The sequence below is a fragment of the Typopeltis vanoorti genome, chromosome 10 (genome assembly GCF_054136105.1).
Source record: "Typopeltis vanoorti isolate ZY-2024b chromosome 10, IOZ_Tvanoo_1.0, whole genome shotgun sequence".
NCBI lineage: Eukaryota > Metazoa > Arthropoda > Arachnida > Uropygi > Thelyphonidae > Typopeltis > Typopeltis vanoorti.
In genome coordinates, this window is record NC_143558.1 from 129,285,224 (window position 1) to 129,305,673 (window position 20,450).

The following is a 20,450-nucleotide window of genomic DNA, read 5'->3' on the forward strand; positions in this document are numbered from 1 at the left end:
AAGTATCATTTTGCAAAAGTGTACCATCTTCGTAGTGATAGTGCAGTGTCAGATGTGCCATTGACTGATGAGAGTCTAGAGATAGATGAAATTAGAGATGCTCAGTATATTACAGAACTTTAATGCTAACACGAGAATGTGCAAGAGAATTTAGCACCTCTTCTAACAGGCTGTTTAATTTAAGCCTCAGTTCTGGTAAAGTTCCAATAGAGTGGAAAGAGGGGAAAATAATTCCATTGCGTAAGGGAGGATCCAAGACAGAGGTAGCAAATTATAAACCAATCAATATATCTGGAGTGGTGATAAGGTTTTGGAGAAATTGAGAAATTAGAATTCAGGACTGGGTGGACAACAATGATACTTTATAAGGGACAACATGGTTTTGCGAGGGGTAGGTCTTGCCTTAATAACTTGCTTACTTTCTATATTAAATTAACAGTGGAGTTGGATAAAGGAAATCCTTACTCAGTGATACTGCTGGACTTTGCAAAGGCATTTGACAGGATTCCACATGGAACTCTGTTGGATAAATTGGAACAAATAGGTATGGATCTGAAGCTGGTGATTTGGATTAGAGGGTGGCTGATGAATAGATATCAAAGAGTGGTTTATGGAGGAGCTGAGTCCAGGAGAAGGCAGGTGACTGGTGGTGTACCTCAGGGCTCAGTGCTATTATTATTACATATTTACATACAACGATTACATATACATAAACATTTACAAATACATATGTAAACATAATTAAGTTGCAAGTAAACGATTAAAAATGTATCATCACCGAACATAGTTTTAATTTTTATTAAACAAATAAAGGTATCAGTTTCCAATTTGCTGTGGGCAAATCAATGGGTATGACAGCGTCGTCCTGCTGACATCCCCCTATTCATCTACCCACAGCAACGTTTATATTTTATATGAACTCCCATTCATCTGCACACATTCATTAAGTTCACCCTACGACAACATTTTTAGCGCCATTGGTACCATGGGTAAATGAATGGGGAATGTCAGCGCCGTCCCACTGATACCTTCATTCATCTACTGACAGCAACTTTTATATATTATATGTTATCCCCATTCATCTTCCCATTCTCATGAAGCTAGCTCCAACTTTTATCTTCACGCACTCTCTGATTTGACCTGCGACATGTAAACTGTTCCATTCGCTAAGTGCGTTATTAGATGAGGAAAAATGTTGTTCTTTCTTACTCCATTCATCATAATACTGAATATGAACTTGTCTGTATGGATTCCATCATGAATGAAATCCCTTGTCATGTCCAAATCATCCCCTGCATATACCCAAAAATTTCACTCAGAACATCCCAAAGCCATTAATCCCCCCCCCCACACTTCTGGCTGAAGTGTGTGTGTTTTTCACTGACGAGTTTTCCATGACCAGCAAAAAAATGTAAGACAACCTATTGAGGTCATTCCTGATATCTATAAACAGACCAACCCACGATGTCAGTGGCAAAGTGCCATCCATGTGGTGGGGAGCATTTTTCCGTCAGTGACTGTATGCCGTATATACCATACTCATGTGATTTGTATTAATTGTGTTATGATGATGGTTTTAATTATACCCATCCTGTTTTATCCAGAGGCACAACAGTGGTCATTGTAAATCTGGCAGATTCATTAATTGTGTGCTGGTTTTATTTATATCCATCCTGTGTGTTACTTGCATTCGTTATGTTGTGATGTGTGTTTCTACACAATCCATGACCGTATAGATGTTGTTGTCTGCAGGCAGCGGATTTGGTGTGCTGGAGCGCATATTCTCTGCAAGCGACTGTACGAGATACAGAACTTCACTAAACGGGAAGCTATCCTCCTCGCCAGCAGAGGTGAGCCTCACTGTAACGTCATTTTGCGTAAATTTCATTTCATCCCCGATTTCGTCCGATTTTGGAAATGGATTAATTCCAAAGCCAGTAACAAAAATATTCAGAAACTGTAGTCCAAATAAATAATATGATATAATTATATTACTACTTACTTTTAATGAGATGGTTCAGCTTCTTGGCCTTTGCAGAGTTGCTGGATATCTGGCTCAATATTGGTCAATTTCAGTTGAAGATCGGCACACACACTAAGATAATTTATGTATTTTGTTATTATTTGAAGGAGTGATGAAAATCCTTTCTCACAAAGATAGGTTGTAGAACACTGCATGACGATTTTCAGTACTTATTCAGATAATTCGGGAAATTCACTTCTCACTGAAGCCAAGATCCAGAATAGAGCCAAACCAAGATCACGGAATTGTATTTTAAGCCCACTGTTATTTGAAAGCTCAATTAAGTTCTTTTTTCGTTAACGAAAGGTCGTTCTCGTGAGTATAAGCCTGAAATAGATCTCGAACCCACAGAAATTTCTTATAAAAGTTATTTGAAAAATACGTTTTAAAATTCTCTTTCAGAATTTTGAGATGGTCACAAATACTTTCCAGAAACTCAGAATCAACAAAAAAGATCATTTTCACTAAAAGGGATTCCAATGTTGGAAATGGCACAAATTATCTGTCTTTTACATAACGAATGCACAACACTAGTTTTTTTTCTCTCTAAAGGAATTTTATCCTAGGCATCAAGAGTACTTAAAGAATTTCCCTCAAGGGAGAGATCTGGTTCATTTAATTTCAAAAAAAAGTGTCTGAAAGATAGGATAGTGTTGATAATCATGCTTCTTCAACAAGGAGTGATGCAAAATTAGAATTACATTCATTTACAAACAATAAAACTTCATCTGTGTATTATGTAATTATTGAGAGTGTTAAATATTTCTTCTCCAGTTTTTCGGGATGATAAATTTCTACAAAACAGAATATTATCATGCACGTTGTTATCATGTGCATATCTTACGTAGCATATTAACTGTGCATCATCTGTAACATCAGTAGTCTCGTCTATTTGTAACGCATAAGGACTCTTCTTAACTTTTTCAATTAACTGAGATTCTAATGTCACCTGCCATATCATTAATTCTGCAATCGACAGTGTCAATTGAAAGAGGAATCAGATCAACATCTTTTAGTAACTTGTTGCCAAACATAGTTTTGACCACATCTTTTATAGCAGGAAGTATCAAATTTTCCCCGATAGAATGAAGTTTCCCTGTTTTTGCTATGGGCAAACTTAAGAGATAGGATGCTTCCAGTGCCTTGCTATTAATCGAACCCATGGCCGAAACTACATCTTTCCCATGATTTAATGTCACTAAGCATCACTGAAAATGGCTTCTCTTTTTTTTCAATTTGCTTATTTTACACATCACAGTGTTTAGTTTCTAAATGTTGGAGTTTCGCAGGTTTCATGCACTCACTCGACAACACTTCATAACACAAAACACATTGAGGTTTCTGTTCACTTTCATCTCCACACCACGTAAACCCGAATTCTAAATGTGAACTGTTATATTTCCTGCTGTATTTTTTCTTTGAACTGCTTGTTTCTTCTACTTTAATAGTATCAGATTTACTGGCCGTTACAACACGTGTATCACAATTAGAATCACCTGTTTCATTTGCTCTTCTTTTCAAAGTCCTAGTTTTAAGTCACTTTTCCATCATTAAAAAACGTTTCCGAAAAATATATAAATATATAAATACTAGGGTTAACTCACTTAGCACTTCTGAAGATATACTGAGCCTTGGTTGAAGAAGGGAAACCTTCAATAATAAAAATCAATAAACAACAAGCAATTGGTTGAAATGTGGATAACACATATTCACTTCAAATCTGACAAAAAAACCAGGGAAGGTGGAAGCAATAAAACTATATTGTTGTCCACTCCACCCCTCTTATTATTCGTCATTTTGCTGCTACAAATTATTGTAGTGCCAGAATGATGAGTAATAAAAGAGGTGTGAAGTGAACAACAATATCGTTTTATTACTTCCACTTTTGAACATTCTGACGCTATTTGTTGTTTTTTTAAGTCTCCATTTGATTTCAATAATTTTTACTTACTTATTCAATTTTAATTTGCTTGGATAATTAAAAAATATATATTTAGTTAATTTAAGTCTGCCTATGGACCATCTGTCCTATCATCGCAGACCACAGGTTGAGAAACACAGGGCTAAGGTAAATGGCTGTCACAGTTTAATGTGGCTAAGCGTAAGGTGGTGCACTTCGGGAGGATGAGATCATATGCTGTTTACTATATTAATGGATCTGAAATGCAAGGGACTTGGGAGTTATTGTGGACAGAGAACTTAAGTTTAAAGGGTATACTGCAAAGATTGCCGAAACATCACATCATATTATTATTGAAGAACACACTGACAAACAGGGATAAAGAAGTGATTGATCTGCATTACAAGGCATTAATAAGACTGCATTTGGACTATTGCACACAGATCTGGTCACCTGGATTTCTTGGTGATGAAGAAATCGTGGACAGTATTCAGAGGCAAGTTACGAAGATCGTTGCAGGTCTGTGGGATGTTTCCTATGAAGATAGATCATTGCAGGTCTGTGGGCTCCTCAAACTAGCTGTAGGAGAGGAGATATGATAGAGGCATATAAATTATTCAGGTTTTTTTTTATAGGATTGATACTGAAGACTTTTTTAAGACCAGTACAGGAATGGAGAGAACGAGGGGCCATCCCTGGAGATTGTGGTTAATAAGGGTGTTAGGACAAGATTTTTTTTTGCTTCAAGGGTTGTGAATGAGTGGAATGTGTTGCCAGAAGTGGGTGCAAATGCTTCGTCTGTGAATGAATTTAAGGAGAAGTATGAAGATATTATGTGAATAATGGTTAATGTGTCAAAGTAGGGTCTCTTGCGATGAGTCTTTTGACTCCATCTTCACTTTACGACAAATAGTTGAAAAAAAATGGGAATATAACAAAGATCTGTATTTAAGGTTTGTCGATCTGGAAAAGGCATATGACAAGGTGCCAAGAGAGAAACTATTCAATACACTACAGTCATATGGGTGTGAGTGGGGCATTATATCAAGCAATAATTAGTCTTTATTTGAGTTGTAAGTCAGCAATTAGAATTGAAGGAAGTACAGGAAGATGGTTTAATGTTAAATCTGGTGTGAGACAAGGATGTACATTATCCCCTCTGTTATTCATTATCTATATGGATCACATTATGAAGGAAAGTGGTATTAAACATGATATCAAAATTGGAGATGTTAATGTTAGCTCTTTGCTTCATGTGGACAATGTTATACTTCTAAATAAATCCTCAACAAGTCTGTAAGATTCCCTGACTAAACTGAATAACTGTTATAATAGATATGGTATGAAGGTCAACAATAAAAAGACAAAGACAATGAAAATAGGCAGAATCATTGAAAATGTCAACTGGTTGTGAACAGAGAATCTGTGGAACAAGTAAAATATTTCAGCTACTTAGGCATGATTTTTAGTGAACATGGTAAATTAAATATGGAAATAGACAACAAAATCAACAAAGCTGGTATGGTAGGAAGTTAATTGAATGAGTTTCTATGGAATAAGAGAGAAATTAGTCGGAACACTAATGTTCAAACCAGTTTTAACTTATGGATCTGAGAGCTGGGTCAGGAGTAAAACACTTGACCAAAGACTGCAGATATGAGAGTCCTGAGAAAGATTAGAGGCGTGAGCAGATGGCATCAATGGCAATATCATATTAAACACGAGGATATTAAGAAAGAACTTGACATTGTCAGCATCCAGGAATGCATTAGCAGAGCTAATCTCAGGTGGTATGGTCACTTAAACAGAATAGGCGAGAAAGATTAGCAAAACAAGTGTTCTCTGCCAGGTTGGCAGCAAAACGACCCAGAGGAAGACCAAGATATAGGTGGATTGATACGGTACAAAGTGCCTTAGATGATAGAAATATAAGATCTGATAATATTGGAGTCTTGACAAGTAACAGACTGATTTAAAGGAAAATTGTAGATAGGAAGTTAGTAATGATGTAAATTTTTCATGTAGTACTATCATATCCTGTACACCCCATGAGGGTACATGACAGGAATTTGATGATGACTGTTTTGGATTCAGAGTCTCTCTCTCTTTTTTTTATTTTTTTATTTTTAAAGCTTTCTGTGGCTGCATTTGTCAGGATTTCCAGATTTTCCCATTCTTCTTCTATGCCATTTGATTCATGTGTCGTTTCAGTGTCTTTTTGATATTGTTGCCTAATATGTAGATATTGTAATGAAAAAATTTTATAACTCAGCTAATAGGGATTTTCCATTTTCTTTATTTTTAGCCATTTTGGTTTAAATCTAATTTCTGATGACAGCCATATAATAAGCAGAGTAGATCACTATTAGTATTACTTGCAAATTATGAGATGACATCCAATTTTTTTATACTCTTCATATAAGTCTATATTACTCTTACCTTGTAATTTTTTTTTGTTGTTTATTATACTGATAGTGCTTTTATTTCTTCTGTTTACAAGGAAGTACCTTATTTTGCTATTTCTAGATTGTTTCTGTCTTAATACATCATATGCTGCTTTTTCAATGTTTGTTTGGAATTTTTCCCAATTAAAATCTATATCTTCCTCATTACTATAAATTAAAGATGCCAAGAAATTATATTCTTGGATCTTTTTTATCTAAGTGTAAGTAAAAAAAGTTTGCACCTGAATTCCTCATTACTAATAACATTTTTTAGAAAATTTTCTTTTAGCCTGTTTTAGTATTATTATACATAATGTAATAATTAGGACTTAAATGTATTCCCTTGTATTCAGTAATTTGCTTTTTTGTTTTTCTTATATCTTGTTGGAGTCAAAATTTTCTGATCAGTAGTCCATGATTACTTCTAATGTTACTTTTGCAAATTCACAGTAATTCCCTTCACTCCATAGTTCTGGTATATGATACCTTCATCATCATCATCATCATCATCAAATTCCTGCCATGTACCCTCAAGGGGTGTACAGGATATGACAGTACTATATGAAAAAATTACATCATTACTAACTTCCTATCTACAATTTTCCTCCAAATCAGTCTGTTACTTGTCAAGACTCCAACATTATCAGATCTTATATTTCTATCGTCTAAGGCACTTTGTACCGTATCAATCCACCTATATCTTGGTCTTCCTCTGGGTCGTTTTCCTGCCAACCTGGCAGAGAACACTTGTTTTGCTAATCTTTCCTCTCCCATTCTATTTAAGTGACCATACCATCTGAGATTAGCTCTGCTAATGCATTCCTGGATGCTGACAATGTCAAGTTCTTTCCTAATATCCTCATTTTTAATATGATATTGCCATTGATGCCATCTGTTCACGGCTCCAATCCTTCTCAGGACTCTCATATCTGCGGTCTCTAGTCTTTGGTCAAGTGTTTTACTTCTGACCCAGCTCTCAGATCCATAAGTTAAAATTGGTTTGAACACAGTCTTGTATACAGCTAATTTAGTGTTCCGACTAATTTCTTTCTTATTCCATATGAATTTATTCAATTGACTTCCCACGATACCAGCTTTGCTGATTCTGTTGTCTATTTCTATATTTAGTTTACCATCTTCAGTAAAAATTGTGCCTAAGTAGCTGAAATGTTTTACTTGTTCCACAGGTTCTCTATTCACAACACAGTTGACATTTTCAATGATTCTGCCTATTTTCATTGTCTTTGTCTTTTTATTGCTGACCTTCATACCATATCTATTACAACAGCTATTCAATTTAGTCAGAGAATCTTGCAGACTTGTAGCGGATTTATTTAGAAGTATAACATCATCCGCATAAAGCAAAGAGCTGACATTAACATCTCCAATTTTGATATCAGGTTTAATACCACATTCCTTCATAATGTGATCCATATAGATAATGAATAACAGAGGGGATAATGTACATCCTTGTCTCACACCAGATTTAACATTAAACCATCTTCCTGTACTTCCTTCAATTCTAACTGCTGACTCACAACTCAAATAAAGACTAAGTATTGCTTGATATAATGCCCCATTGACACCATATAACTGCAGCGTATTGAATAGCTTCTCTCTTGGCACCTTGTCATATGCCTTTTCCAAATCGACAAAACTTAAATACAGATCTTTGTTATATTCCCATGCTTTCTCGACTATTTGTCGTAAAGTGAAGATCTGATCCTGACAGCCTCTATTTGGCCTGAATCCAGCTTGTTCTTCACCAAGCTTTTCTTCCACAATTCTTCTCAACCGTTTCTCAAGTATACTTGCATAGATCTTGCCAGGAACACTCAGTAGGGAAATACCTCTGTAATTCTCACATTCAGTTTTATTTCCCTTTTTATATATGGGTACTATGAGAGCTCTACTCCAATCATTGGGAATTCGTCCCTCTGTCCAGGCTTTCTGAACTATGCAGTGCAGCCACTGTAAGACTCTTATACCACCATACTTCAGCATTTCTGGTCGAATATCATCTACTCCTGCTGCCTTTCCACATTTCAAGCCTTTGATGGCTTTTTCTACTTCAAGTATGGATATGTATTCCTCACTGCATGCCTGGTCAGTGTTTTTTATCACTGTGCTGTCATCACTGCTTGTTTCATTTAGCAGTTTTTCAAAGTAATTACTCCATACTTCAAGGATATCTTTTTCTCCTGTTTTCATTACACCTTTATCATCTCTAATTCCTTTTACGGCACTCTTTCCGCCATTCCTAAGCTTCTTCAACAACCTCCAGAATATTTTGCCACCTTCTTGATATTTATTTTCTATATTCTTGCCAAAGTCCTCCCGTGACTTTTGTTTAGCTAGTTTTACACACTGTTTAGCTTTCTTACATTTGTCTCTGTATTCTGTAAGAGTAAAAGCTGACTTATTTGCCAGGAACTTTTGATATGCTTTCTTCTTTTCCTTCACTGCCTCTTTAACTTCCTGTGTCCACCAGGGAGTTCTGATTTTTCTATCCTTGCACACAACCTCACCACATGCCTCTCTGGCAGAATCAATCAATGTTTCCTTCAGAGTTTGCCACTGAATCTCCAAGGTTTGATTCCTGTTCTCAAACTCTTTCATTTTCTTTTCAATAATATTTCTGTATTTTAGTCTACAGTTCACATCTGAGAGCTGCTCAACTTTTATTCGCTTTAAAACTTTCTTACATGTTATTCTTTTCAATATGAAATTCAATTTTATCCTGCTCAAGACTAAATAGTGATCACTTCCAATTTCAAATCCTCTGTACACTCTGGTGTCCTGCACCAGGGAGAAAACATCACTATCAACAATAACACAGTCAATGAGACTTTTCTTATTCCTTGCCTCTTCTCTCCATGTGAATTTGTGCACATTTTTTGTTGGAACATGGTGTTAGTAATAACCAGTCCATATCCTGAACAGAAATCCAACAGATATTTGCCATTATTATTAGCTTTGCTCTTTTCTCCAAATTTTCCCAAAATATTTTTGTATGTCTCACAATCATTTCCTACTCTACTATTTAGATCCCCAACAAGGATCAACTTTTCCTTTTTCGTTGTGTCAGTTGCTTTTTCTAAAGCCTCAAAAAATTCCTCCACTTCTACCTTAGTAGAACCTTCTGTGGGACCATAGGCACAAATAAGTCTCATTGTCCAGTTCCCCATTCTCATATTTGCCCACATTACTCTACTTGAGACTGACTGCCATTCAAGAAGATTAGCCTCGTATTTTGTGTTGAATACTATGGCTACTCCTTCTTTTCCTTGATTGTCATTGCCTGAATATAACATTTTGTATTTATTGCTCAGAAAGATCTCACCAGTTTTGGTCTTTTTTGTTTCAGTCACCCCTATTATGTCGATCTGGTACTTATCTAATTCCTCAGCTAGCTCCATTTCTTTGCCATTCAGGCTTCTTACGTTGATAGTACCGATCTTTAACTCTGGTGATGTTGAGTTGGGGTTTGTTTTCAGATTTGTTCCAGTAGCTGACTTTTCGCTGTTCACCCTGGTTCCCTGGCGAAAACAACGGGGGCCTTGTTTAACCAGGTGACGCCCCAGCCGGCATGAAATTTTGTCATGTTGTACCATCATTTTTTATTTTGGTTTAACCAATAAGAATACAATTTGGTCGGCTAAATCCCAAATTGCCAGCCCATCCTCGTTCGTTCAGTATCAAAGTAGATACCCAACAGGGTGCACCACGAGAAGGTGAGGATTGGACATTAGGTCAGAAGCCCTGGTCGGTTCTCCGCATTCCTTTAAAGGCTATGTGGAGGTCTCCTCTCAGTTATACAGCTTTGACCCTTAAGCACCCCTGTATGATACCTTTGCTCTTCTAAAAGAGTATGCGACATGAGATCAATTTTTTTCAAGTGTCTCTCTTATCAACTTTGTTTTGGTAATTTAATATTTTGTAGGAAAAACTTCATGCACTACTATATAAGGATCAGCCATCATATAAAAAAGGCACAAAAAATTATGAGCCTGGTCTAATCATCTTCAGTTGAAAGTCCCTTAAAATGAGCAGTTCACTCATTTCCTAGACAAAATCCAGGTTTTTCTCAGCCCAGTGCATCATCATCATTACTGAATGTGTTATAAATGTAATAAAATACAGTCATTATCAATATTTGGTTCATTTAAAGAACCAAACCATCACTTAACACACCTTAAGTGGGTTAATATCACACCCAATCTGGTATAGCACTGTATAACAGTAATCTCATTTAAATGACCCTTCAGTCTTCTAACCGGCAAACTGATTTCCTGCTGTGATGAGACAACTGAGGGATTACTCCAATTATTCAAGAGAATAAATAATAATAAAACTACACTTGAACACATTTTTGTCCAGTTCTTAAGCTGGTTTGAAAGTCACTTTATGGGAGAAAGAAGAAAAGAATTGTGTTTATTGAATAAATTTCATTCAAAAGGATACATTCTAACAATATATATAAAAACACACATGAACTATTTGGCATAACTTATTTGGCTTGTACATACCTGGAATTTCCAGTTGGACTACCTTTTAAATTAAAATATCCAGATTCTCTAGAATAGAATATTAAGTATAAAAAATATTAATAATAAAACAGTTAACTACATGAATTAAAAAATGTGTTTAATTGTATGATTTTAAAAAACTACATACAGAAAAAAAAAAATCAATGGCCATTCACGTCTGGTAGGTCTTAAAGGAATGTTTCAGGGAGTTATAGTCAACTTTAGTTCATACGTTTAACATGCTGATGCCAGGCATTGTCTGAAATGCCGATACTACCCACAGGAACTCACTTCAGCATACATATGTCACTTACACTTCAGGCAGGTGCACTGTCGAATAGTTTATACAGCACATTAATTGCAATTTTTTTAGCAGAATTTTATTTGTAAATTGTCTTAATATCAAAAATCTTAAACATAATACAGAATTATAATACAGAAAATAAAACACAATTCGAACTGATTTCAAGTTGTATATATATCTTTACATTCTTCAAAAAATTTGCGTTACATAAATCATCTGCTTTCTGCCACCCAATGATTGCATTATAAACAGATGTTACTAAATATTTTCTGCAACTGAAAACTTGAGACAAGATGTTAGGACAAATCTATTTAGTTAGATACTATTTTTTGGGACTACAACAAAACTTTTTCTTGTGTGCATGTAGCATTGTGTTAGTGTAATTAGAGACAACTGGAAGGACCCTTCATAATGAAAAACATATCGCCTTCCATGAAAGGTTGATAAATACATAGACTGTAAATATCTCTCTACTGTATTTAATAGAGAGATAGAAACAATAAAATTACTTATTTTTCTTGCTTCTGCAGTAGATTGTTTTTACTATTATTATTATTGCACCCTCTATGGAGTCCGAGATTCATTCAACTGACAACATATGGAATCTTAACATCCTTGCATTAACAACAAATTTTGGTAATGAGTTCCATTTGCTGACAATTATCCATGTAAAAAATCTACTCCTCACCACACTCTTACATAACTTCCAGGAATGACCTCTGGTTTTCCCTCTCTCACCCTCTACTCTTTTTACAATCTCATCAGGATTAATTCAATAAAATCCTCTCACTAACTTATAATGTATATGATTTATGACCACTCGTAATTACAACTATCCCATTAACATATTCACCAAATAATACCTTACACAAGCAACCCATAAACCAGGTATTATTAGTTCCTTCTCAAGGTATATTTAAGAAACACTTTTGCACAGGCTATGCTCGATAATGAGGAATGAGCAAACTCTTAGAGACTCTGGGAAGAGCTGTATCTTGCACTGTACAAAGACTGTAGATGCAGCATGGAGTGAAGTCGTAGCATATGAATAGTGTTTGGAAGAAGCTGCTGAAAATGTATGTTCATACATTCATGGGATTTGATAAAGACTTACAAGAGATTGTATGCAAAATTATACCCGAGTTACGCGAATTCGACTTGCGTGCTTTTTGTTGGTCCCACCTACCGTGTAACTTCGGGTATGACTGTATTCATTTTAATTCATGCAAATATTCAGTATATCTATACAATATGAACAGAATAATACTGTGTTCTTCAATTGCAAAAGACCTGACTTTGATTCTTGTTATGACAAGTGGAATCTTTATGTATTTATTTATTTTTTCTATTACAAGTGAGTTAGCTGATCTTGTAAGGAAGTAATAAAGGCTTTTACTTGATGTAAACCAGTCAGAGAATACTTGCGCAATTAATAACCAAAATGCTATTAGTAGGCAGTAGATTGCACAGCATGTAGATGGTGGATAGTGGTGTAGTGCATAGTTGGAAGATGAAGTAGTGCAGACAGGTTAGAGAGTGCTCTTCCACAGTGAGTACTTGGACTCCTTGAAGGTGTCGTAATCATTATTACTGGAGCACCTCCATGGAGTCTCCATCATTAATTTTATTATATTCTGTATAATAATATGCAGAACAATAATATATAGAGGTAACTTTTGTTATATGCAGGGTTTCTTTCTCAAAAATTGCCATTGCAATATTGGAAATGCATAAAACTGAATTCTTATAACATGGAATAAGAAACGTTAAGTTCCCAAATGAGCAAGATTCCAATCTTTCAAGATTAATTTAATCAAAATTGTACTTATTTTTCATACATATCAAGGCATAACAGTAGTAAATAAAATATTCGGTACATATAACACAAGTAACTATTAAAGCATGTCAATTATCTTTCTCTGTTGGCTTAAAAGTAGATTAATGTTCTCCGTGTCAGATGACTAGCCTGGTGATGGCTAGTCCAGTGGTAGGGCTTCTACCTTAAGGCTTCTGAACTAGCCTTCTTCCAAATTTAAACCCATAGGAAGAATAGGATATACTGAAGGGGAAAGAGTAGATTATAAAGTGGACATAGATATGGATCAGAAATGGAAAGATCCCATAGCCCTCGAGTACTCTAAGAAGAGATACATAAAATAAGAAGAGTCAGCTGATAAGGCTTTATAGGAAAGATTAAAGTGAGTGACTCTTCCTCAAAGTAGAGGAAGAAGAGGATAGATCCAGCTAGGGGGGGAACATGGAAGTGCCACTTCCCTTACAATCAAGATGATTACCCCTTATGTCCCTGTTGGTTCACGAATCCTTATTCAATATATTCAGACCACCCCACCATATCTGGTGGCTCCCCTATCTGCCACCCAGGGAAAGTGCTCTCTAGAAGTTATAGGCACTTTCCCCCACGAAGTAATGTAATGAAAGTAATGTAAACAAAAGCAATGAAAATAATCAAATACAAATAAGATTAAATTATGAACTATCATGTACGAGAGAGAGAGAGAGAGAGAGAGATAAACCAAGGAGTCCCACAGGGATGTCCTGCTTTCAGCAACTCTTTTTAAATATTTATCTAAATGAAATAATAATAAAATGGAATAAAAATTTCCATCAAAGTATTAAACTTTCTCCTACTGTGAACTTAAACACTCTCCTTTTTGTTGATGACCAAATAATAATTACAAATTCTGAAAATTAATTAAAGAAAATTATTTTAAATTTAAATGAGATAGCCAAAGATTATGGAATGATAATGTCAACAGAAAAATCAAAAATAGTAATCGATAACAAGATTTACAGGTGAATTCATTTAACTACCCAGGATGTATGTATGATTACATATGAAAATGAAAAAGATATCATCATCATCATTAAATTCCTGCCATGTACCCTCAAGGGGGTGTACAGGATATGATAGTACTACATGAAAAAAATTACATCATTACTAACTGCCTATCTACAATTTTCCTCCAAATCACTCTGTTACTTGTCAAGACTCCAACATTATCAGATCTTATATTTCTATCGTCTAAGGCACTTTGTACCGTATCAATCCACCTATATCTTGGCCGTCCTCTGGGTCGCTTTGCTGTCAACCTGGCAGAGAAAACTTGTTTGGCTAATCTTAAATCATCCATTCTGTTTAAGTGATCCATTCTGTTTAAGTGACCATACCACCTGAGATTAGCTCTGCTAATACATTCCTGGATGCTGACAATGTCAAGTTCTTTCCTAATATCCTCGTTTTTAATATGATATTGCTATTGATGCCATCTGTTCAGGCCTCTAATCTTTCTCAGGACTCTCATATCTGCGGTCTCTAGTCTTTGGTCAAGTGTTTTACTCCTGACCCAGCTCTCAGATCCATAAGTTAAAACTGGTTTGAACACTGTCTTGTATACAGCTAATTTAGTGTTCCAACTAATTTCTCTCTTATTCCATACGAATTTATTCAATTGACTTCCCACCATACCAGCTTTGCTGAGTCTGTTGTCTATTTCTATATTTAATTTACCATCTTCACTAAAAATCGTGCCTAAGTAGCTGACATGTTTTACTTATTCCACAGGTTCTCCATTCACAACACAGTTGACAATTTCAATGATTCTGCCTATTTTCATTGTCTTTGTCTTTTTATTGCCGACCTTCATACCATATCTATTACAACAGTTATTCAATTTAGTCAGAGAATCTTACAGACTTGTAGTGGATTTATTTAGAAGTATAACATCATCCGCATAAAGCAAAGAGCTGACATTAACATCTCCAATTTTGATATCATGTTTAATACCACTTTCCTTCATAATGTAATCCATATAGATAATGAATAACAGAGGGGATAATGTACATCCTTGTCTCACACCAGATTTAACATTAAACTATCTTCCTGTACATCCTTCAATTCTAACTCTGACTTACAACTCAAAGACTAATTATTGCTTGATATAATGCCCAACTGACACCATATAACTGCAGCGTATTGAATAGCTTCTTTCTTGGCACCTTATCATATGCCTTTTCCAAATCGATAAAACTTAAATACAGATCTTTGTTATATTCCCATGCTTTCTCGACTATGTGTCGTAAAGTAAAGATCTGATCCTGACAGCCTCTGTCTGGCCTGAATCCAGCTTGTTCTTCACGAAGCTTTTCTTCAACAATTCTTCTCAACCATTTCCTTATGCAAGTATGCAAGTATACTTGCATAGATCTTGCCAGGAACACTCAATAGGGAAATACCTCCATAATTCTCACATTCAGTTTTATTTCCCTTTTTATATATGGGTACTATGAGAGCCCTACTCCAATCATCAGGAATTCGTCCCTCTGTTCAGGCTTTCTGAACTATGCAGTGCAGCCACTGTAAGACTCTTATACCACCATACTTCAGCATTTCTGGTCGAATATCATCTATTCCAGCTGCCTTTCCACATTTCAAGCCTTTGATGGCTTTTTCTACTTCAAGTATGGATATGTATTCCTGACTGCATGCCTGGTCAGTGTTTTTTACCACGGTGCTGTCGTCACTGCTTGTTTCATTTAACAGTGTTTCAAAGTAATTACTCCATACTTCAAGGATATCTTTTTCTCCCGTTTTCATGTCACCTTTATCATCTCTAACTCCTTTTACAGCACTCTCTCCTCCATTCCTAAGCTTCTTCAACAACCTCCAAAATATTTTGCCACCTTTTTGATATTTATTTTCTATATTCTTACCAAAGTCCACTCATGACTTTTGTTTAGCTAGTTTTACACAATATTTAGCATTCTTGCATTTGTCTCTGTATTCTCTAAGAGCACAAGCTGACTTATTTGCCAGGAACTTTTGATATGCTTTCTACTTTTCCCTCACTGCCTCTTTAACTTCCTGTGTCCACTAGGGAGTTCTGATTTTTTTATCCTTGCAGACAACCTCACCACATGCTTCTCTGGCAGAATCAATGTTTTCTTCAGAGTTTGCCATTGAATCTCCAAGGTTTGATTCCTGTTCTCAAACTCTTTCATTTTTTCTTCAATAATCTTTGTGTATTTTAGTCTACAGTTCACATCTGAGAGCTGCTCAACTTTAATTCGCTTTAAAACTTTCTTACATGTTATTCTTTTCAATATGAAATTCAATTTTATCCTGCTCAAGACCAAATAGTGATCACTTCCAATTTCAAATCCTCTGTACACTCTGGTGTCCTACACCAGGGAGAAAACATCACTATCAACAATAACATAGTTAATGAGACTTTTCTTATTCCTTGCCTCTTCTCTCCATGTGAATTTGTGCACATTTTTATGTTGGAACATGGTGTTAGTAATAACCAGTCCATGTCCTGAGCAGAAATCCAACAGATATTTGCCATTATTATTATATGAAAAAGATATAAACCTAAAAATTGTGAAATATTTAAAAATAGCAGGTGTAATTAACTCTATATTTAAATCTAGCCTAATTCCAAAACAAACCAGACTAAAAGTATACAATACAGTAGCCCTATCTGCTCTATTGTATTGAAGTAAAATCTGGACAATAAAACAAAAAGACAAACAAGGATTAATAACAGCTGAAATGAAGTTTATGAGAAAAACTGCAAAATATACTCTGTTTGATCACAAAAGAAATAAAGAAATAAAAATCAGTAATAGAAAAAATTAAAACATATAAACAAAAATAAAACATGTTGAAAGAATGAAAACAGAAAGATTACCAAAACAAGCCTTAAATTACAAGCCACTAGGAAAAAAGAATACCAGGATTCCTCCTAAGAGAGTCAACAATGACTTCTAAGGCCGGAACAGCCACTCTAGGCCTAAATCTTTGTAAGCATGATGACGATGAACTATTAAAGCAGTTCTTTATATTCATGATTAATATATCATAAGCACATCTTCATCGCATCTTGCTTAATTGGCATATAACCTTCTGCTATGTATGATTTGTACAGAAATTCATGAAATTCTTCAGTGACAACATGATCTGCAGCCTGGCCATTCAGGTTCAGATTGTAGAATGCACAGTGGCTTTTATAGCAGTTGAACCATCCACAACTTGAAGCACAAGGAGTCCCCTGCTTTTCATCTTTCGCCAGATCTCCATACAAATATTTTGCCTTCTTTCATATGACCGCCGAAGATGAAGGCATGTTCTGCTGGTTCTGATGCTCGATCCAGTATCCTTTCCATTTTCTCAACTGCATGACATCGAGATTAGTGGATGACTGAGCATTCTTACAAAATGTATCAGTAATATCACCACAGAATCACTCAGTCCTGTTGTCCTTTGAATGTCAATGCTACATTCACTTCTATCAAACTGATTCAGAACTTCCATCTTCACCTCTAAAGAATAGGATTTCCTAGGCATTTTCTTCACTTTGTTTTTATTCCCAATGCTTCTTTTCACTCTTAATTTCCTTTGTTTTTATCTTGCCAGATATTCTGCTCAAAAGGTACAGAAGTTACAGATAAAGAAATACTGCATAGACCAATAAGGTAATAAGGACAAAAAACAGACACAGAGCACAGTTGATGAAGGTAGGTAATAAGGTGTGGGCATGCACCTTATTAATTTCAAGAGGTCTCAGACCTCTTAATTTCAACATTGAAATGATGAAAATATTGCACATAATGAGAGTTATCTGTATTTTGCTCATAATTAATATATGTGTCTGTAATTAAGTTGTAAGCTAGCTGTTAGAACTGGAAGAAGCTTTGGAGAATATATGACTAGCTTCATATTTTTCAAGGCCCTGTGCAAGATACAAATGCATGGTCCCCAAAGTTTAGTTTTGATAAAACCCGCAAAAAAACTCACATTTTCTTCTCAGCATGCATAAATATTTATGGATACTATGAAGAATTAAAACTGTTTAACTTAACTTACAATGAGTAAGTTAAACATTTTCATTAGTCTTACTCATTTTTAGCCAAATTAGTTATGCCCTCAAAATTTAAATTTTTCGTTTTTGATCAATAAAACTGCAAGTAGCAACAAATATTCTTGACAAACATAGGATCATAATTTTTCATAAAAAATATATGCATACAAAGCAGTGGTAGTTTAGACCAGTGGTCTCCAAACCTTTCGCCGTGAGGGCCACATTGGGTACTTCAGCACTGTTCAGCGGGTTATAGTAAAAAAAAAATCTAGAACTAGATATACGAGTTTTATTGAAAGCAGATAAAAACTGATTACAGAGTATGCGAGATTAAATTATTGTATATTAATGACAAAGAACACTATCAGCAAATTCTCATATTTTTATCACAAATTATTATAAAACCATTAATGTGAATATGTAACCGTGTTTGTGTTTTTAAAATCTTATTAAACTCAGGTTCAAATTTCGAAGTGCTAATTACAAGTAGCGATTTCAAAATGTTCATCAGATAAATTTGCCCTGTATTTTGACTTGATATATTTCATTTGGGAAAAAGTTTGTTCGCAAAGATATGTTGTCCCAAAAATAGAGATAAATTTTACAAGCAAATTTCTTCAAATTTGCTTGTAAAATTTTATAAAATTCAATTTTTTTTTTCTTCATTAGTCCATTTTAACCGACCTTTTACAGTCAGAAAGACTGTAACTTGGATTACAGTTACTTTTTGCTATTCGGGAATATATTTTGAACACAATTTTAATTAATGCATTTGTAATCTATCAACACCCCACGTTTTTTTTTTTTTTGTTGTTTGTTTATTTTGCAGATTCTTATTGAAAAATTAGTCCAATTGGCAGGCTGGATAAAATCATATTGCAGGCCGTAGTTTGGAGACCCCTGGTCTAGACAAACACCTGGACCATAACTGTCATTGCATGCATCTCCAAATTTAAAATGTCTGCACATTTGATTTGTAAAAAAAAAAAACTACCTAATTTATGCTTTGGGAGGATATCTTGATGTAAAATCAAGTGCATGACAATATGCAGACTATCAATACCGTTATTCATCATCTATATCGGGGGTCGGCAACCAGTGGCCTGCATGCAGTCCAAATGTGCAATTTTTGCAGCACATAAAAGGTTGACCATACATGTCATGTGGCCCATAAAATTTTATCATCAAGAAAAGATGTTATGGACATTTCAAGAGGATGTTATCTATTAGTCAAGTGTTAGATGGTTAAGTAGAGGTGCTGTGCTAAAAATATTTTTTTAATTTACGTGAAGAAATAGATATTTTCATGGCGGAATACGAAAATACTGTCCCACAACTATCGGATAAAAAAATGGATCTCTTGCATTTATGGTAGACATTACAACTGCCTTAATGAACTTAATTTGAACCTGCAGGGCAAGGTAAATTACTAGCAGAACTGTTTTCTGGAATAAAAGCTTTTGAAGGCAAACTATGTCTGTTAAAGATACATATAATGGAAGAAAATCTACATGATTATATATGTTGTAAGTCAGCCTCTACAGTTGGATGGCAAACACAAAAGGAAACTTTTGTTAGTATTATTGAAGATTTACGAAACGGAATTTTCAATAAGATTTGTGGATATTGAACCTTTTTAATGTCGACATTGATGACCTACCAAACTGACTACTGCTGGAAGTTTTGGAATTGCAACACAATGAAACATTAAAGAACACATTTTCGTTATAAAATATACAAAAATTTTATCGATGCTTACCAAAAAATTTGAAGGATTAATCAGTTTCACAGAGAAGATGATGGTCGCATTTGGAAGCAGCACATACATTTGCAAACAAGTATTTTCTTTTCTTACTTATTTTCTTACATTTGCAAACAAGCATGAGTTTTAGAAAAAATAAATTTTCTTCTCGACTGACTGATGAATATTTGCATGCTTCGATTCGAATTTACATCTCAGGTTATAAAGTGGAATTAGATAATTTGGCTAAGGGAAAACAATCACAAAAGTCACATTAAGCAGGGAGACACACACACATGTTGTGATGAATAAACTATATTACTGTGTTTTTGCATGATAATAATTTTTCATTGAGTTTTATTTTCATGCTTGTTTCATATCTCATACTTTAAATATCTCTGTGTTTTTTTAAGATTGATATAATAAAAGTTGATACCTTGAGTATTTTTTTCACTCACTATTTTCTATTAATTAAACACTTGAAGCCCGATTATTAAAAATAAAAGTGAAATGTGGCCTGCGAGTCTGAAAAAGTTGCCAACCCCTGATCTACATGGATTGCATTATGGAAGAAAGTAGCATTAAACCTGATATCAAAATTGAAGATATTAATTTCATTCCTTTTCAT

General features: G+C 34.8%; 1 protein-coding gene across 1 annotated transcript in view; it reads right to left on the reverse strand.

The window, feature by feature from the left end:
* LOC150102788 (alpha-ketoglutarate-dependent dioxygenase alkB homolog 3-like) overlaps window positions 1-20,450 on the reverse strand; it is a 146,793-nt gene that overhangs the window by 84,613 nt on the left and 41,730 nt on the right. Inside the window, exon 3 of the mRNA XM_090399397.1 lies at window positions 10,897-10,944. Coding sequence (XP_090255523.1) covers window positions 10,897-10,944 — 48 coding nt within the window. The remainder of the gene's footprint in view (window positions 1-10,896; window positions 10,945-20,450) is intronic.